Source organism: Seriola lalandi, unplaced genomic scaffold, assembly GCF_002814215.2.
Source record: "Seriola lalandi dorsalis isolate HSWRI2012SDOR001 ecotype SW California unplaced genomic scaffold, Sedor1 jcf7180002054446, whole genome shotgun sequence".
Lineage (NCBI taxonomy): Eukaryota > Metazoa > Chordata > Actinopteri > Carangiformes > Carangidae > Seriola > Seriola lalandi.
In genome coordinates, this window is record NW_019524999.1 from 553,905 (window position 1) to 557,776 (window position 3,872).

The 3,872-nt window shown below is 42.9% G+C and overlaps 1 protein-coding gene across 3 annotated transcripts in view; it reads left to right on the forward strand.

Moving 5' to 3' along the window:
- Positions 1-437: 437 nt before the first annotated feature.
- Positions 438-3,872, forward strand: part of negr1 (neuronal growth regulator 1) — a 134,232-nt gene continuing 130,797 nt past the window's right edge. Inside the window, exon 1 of one of the 3 annotated variants that reach the window (XM_087175315.1) lies at positions 438-908. In XM_087175315.1, coding sequence (XP_087031441.1) covers positions 739-908 — 170 coding nt within the window. In that variant the 5' untranslated portion in view covers positions 438-738. The remainder of the gene's footprint in view (positions 909-3,872) is intronic. The other 2 variants (XM_023411034.2, XM_023411035.2) reach the window with 2 other exon arrangements.

Consider the following 3,872-nt stretch of genomic DNA (forward strand, 5'->3'; position numbering starts at 1 on the left):
CTCCCACATGGTTGTTGCAGTTTGCCTCCCTTAACGAAATAATAAAGTATCCTTAATATTCCCCAAAAGGGACTTGATGATAATGTCTCAATTGTATTTTGTGGATTTTTCTTTTTTTTTCTTAAAAAACTATTACATTTTTACACGCATAAATTATGATTTATAATGATGCTCCTTGATATCTTAGTTGTCTGCGATATCTTTATAGTATCAGACTAAAATCTTTTCTAGAGTTTTCCTGTGGGATAAACCTGCGTCACCATCAGTGAGCTCCATTTTCACCACATGCTCAGACTGCTCATTTCCTTATGGGAAATAAATAGGGGGTGGTTCTCCAGTCGATATCTTTAATTGCTCCTGGGTTGTATCAATACCTACCGGTTTTACTGCTCCATCACGAGCCACTGGGAACGGGTTGCCCGGGAAACGGCCGCATGGCAACAGGATCAGAGCCTGGGGGTTGTCTGCTTCTAGGTCTGCTCCCATTTTACATCGCATTTCCTCACTAGATGGTGTGCAAGCCACTGGAGAGTACACTTCCCCGCACAGTAGTGGGCTCTACATCCAGCAAAACAAACCTGGGAAACTATACGGCGGACCATTTCTTTACGGGGCTCCGAGGAGGAAAAGTGTGGAAATAAAGCGTCGTTCGCGTCAAGGTTTTCATTTTTTAAGCTAACCCCCCTGTTTTTAGCATCAAGAAGACTTGGGAAAAGGCGACAACAAAACACAGCTGTGATGGACATAATGATTGCGGTGCAGGATGCTTGTGTCTCTGGTCAGTGGCTTACTGCGATAATTCTCAGCTTGTGCTGCTTTCTGCCGTCCTGTTTGCCCGCTGGACAAACTGTGGACTATTCCTCGGTTGAAAGTGTGGTCAGCAGACAAGGCGACACGGCTCTACTGAGGTAAAACAAGCTAACACAACTTCACTTTCTCCCGCTCCACACTCTCACTCTGTCGGAGTTCTCCGAAGCTGAAGACTCGACCGCACACACTCTTTAACACCAGTTCATTGTTTTAAAGATGTCTGTTAGCTACTTTTGAATCAGTCGGGGTTGTCATTTAGCGCCCAGCGCTAAACACAATAGGTAATTTTCCCTCCATCCCGTCCTTGTTTTCGCCTGACAGCGGGCTGGAGAGGGGAGGGGGGCGGTCAGTGCAGCGGTCGCTACACAGGACGGTGCTCTTGCGACAAGTGTAGCTCGGCTGATAACGGCAAAGTTTTCTGAGATACTTTCCCTATGTGTACATCAGCCAGTAGACATAATGTGTTATTTTTGGGTGTATTTGATTTCATAGCTGCTCGTAAATGGGACGGTATCGCCTGAATTACCAAATAAGCCAACCACAGTCTGTCGCTTATGTAATTTGATTTCGTTATGTCCGTTGATTCCCACTGTTGCAAACGCCACGAGTGCTTAACAAGGAGTTTAATAGCCTAAAAAAAATCAGAGCCCAATGTGCTATTTGGAGTGCTGTTCATCTGTTTTGCTGAATGCACAATGTGATGTCGCAGTTTCAAAACGAGGCTGAAGAGTGTATGTGTGGTCGCTGTTGATCAGCCGTCGAGTTATGGCAATCTCCCCATCCTCCCCCATCCTCCCTCCATCACGTAGGCTACGATGCCAGCTGCACAGGTAGCTGCCCATTAAGGGACTACATTAATTGGCATGGGCGTAGTTTGGACCAGCGCACTCAGGAGTTTGTAACAGCAACATTATATTATTTATTTCAGCATATAATCAAAAATATCATCAAAATAGTCCCACTGCCAAAATTGCCTATAGTGAAAACAATGTAGTTCTTTTCAAAAGATGATTTACTGTATAAGTTTTAGACGGACTAAAATCTTTTAGACAATTACAGAAGTCTGTGTGGTCTATTTCAGTATTTCATAAAATCAAAACACATGTACACAGAAACAGAAAAAAAGATGTGTAATCTTTTGAGAGCTCTGATATTATCTTGTTGTACTGATATCAAATATCCGCTTTGATGGCTCTGAGGAAAGACTGAGGGGGGCAGGCCTTCCCCATTTCAATATGAATTCTGAGGGTGCTGACGCTAAGAGATGCTGGGTGTGGACCTGAATACAGAGAGGCTAACTGTCTAAAGTTCCACTCAGCTTGGGCCTTTAGTCACTGTTGTCTCATACTTGATTGTCGAAGAGCTGAATTGTTTCTGTGACATAAGGTCATCGTGAGTGGCTGTATTGAGATGGGTGTATTATTATGAGGTTGCGTCAGTGCTCATCACAGAATTACCTTGGCAACAGCAGAGGGGTACTCACTTTTTCTTTTTTTTTTACCACAATCCGTCCATGCCCAAGGGCCGTCCCATCAAATAGACTCACACCTTTGACTGTCTCTTTAGAGAGGGCATTTAATTCCCTGATGTCAATCTGGGTTGGCTGTGATCAGTGGCAGAAGCTTTGCCTGAATCTTGATGGTTTATTGGACCACAGATTATCCCCGTGCTATAAATCAGCTCAATAAACAAGTTGCCTCCCACCCAATGAATATGGCAACACTCTCCATAAGCGGGTCATCGCCTCAGTAAATGCCATCTAGAAATCTAGGAAATGGATAGGGAAAACATATTTAAGATGCTTTCATTGCCTGTCTCTTATAGTTATTTAATGGGTTTTTTCGGTACTCGCTGTAACCATTCACTGGCTTTTTTTCACTCATGTGAATGCTGCCAGTGTCAAGTTATCACTTTGCTATGCTTGCACCTGTTGACCTAATAGAGATTGTAAACCTCTTCAACTGCTCTTCTTGTTTCTCTGGTTTGCATCTAATTGCAAAACACTGTCATCACCAAAGTGATGACAAAGGCCCACTCTGTCTTTTTTCCTCCTCTCTGTTTTTTTTCATTGGTCTTGAGAGCCAGGCATCAAAGCATGAACCATTTCTTTTAGGAAGTCAGTGCAGAAAACAGTGCCTGTTTGTTGAATTTCTCTGTTGTCAAGACCCCTGACTATTAGAGGCCAATTTATCTGTGCCCCAAAGCTGATTGATGGCTAAAAAATGTGAGCATTCTCAAATACTGACAAACCCAGAAGCACGCAATTAGTCACTGCCTTTGGATTATGGAGTAGATCCCGAGAGGTGCGCCCGTTGTCATATATTAATTTCCCCCACCTCTTCAGTTCTTAGCGCTGCATTACTGCTGCCCTGATTCATGTTGGACAGTGGGTCCACATCAATTAAATGATTTGAGCTTTTTGAAGATGAGGAATGGCGCACATGTGTATCATCATCCTTTTAATCTTGTTTGATTACCTAAAAGCTCTGCCATTTTCATCCCCTAACAAAAGAGCCCTTGTATTTGAAATTAGTTTGCTGCTGCATCAAAGCATCTTACATGGTACGTTAATGTTATGCACATATGCTGCATTTTGTTTTTACATACCGAAAATCAGCAAGCTTCCATGGGGAGCACATTGTTCAGAGGAGCTATACACCCCTTTTCTTTCCCATCTTGTTACAGGTTTCATGTCATTTGGATTCAGTTGAATAAACCTTGACTCTTCCCAGTAAATGACTCATCCGGTCACGAATTTAGGGGGAACAGCAAGATGAAAAGACAGTTCCCTATGCTGTCAGGAAACACACGGTATCAGTGGCAGCCTCTTCCACATGGATAAGCAGCTGTAATCAACAGCAAAGAGCTAGTGTCAGCTAAACATAGGCTTTCACCATACAGTTACTATTTGCAGTGCTATTCCTAAAGTATCTTTTATATTTTTATCTTGGTGCTCTGTGCTTTGTCCATCAACCACTGTATTCCTGTCTTCCCAGTGAAATATGTATCATATGGTGAGAAATAGACTAAAGGAACACTGTCAATTTACATTCTACGAAGGC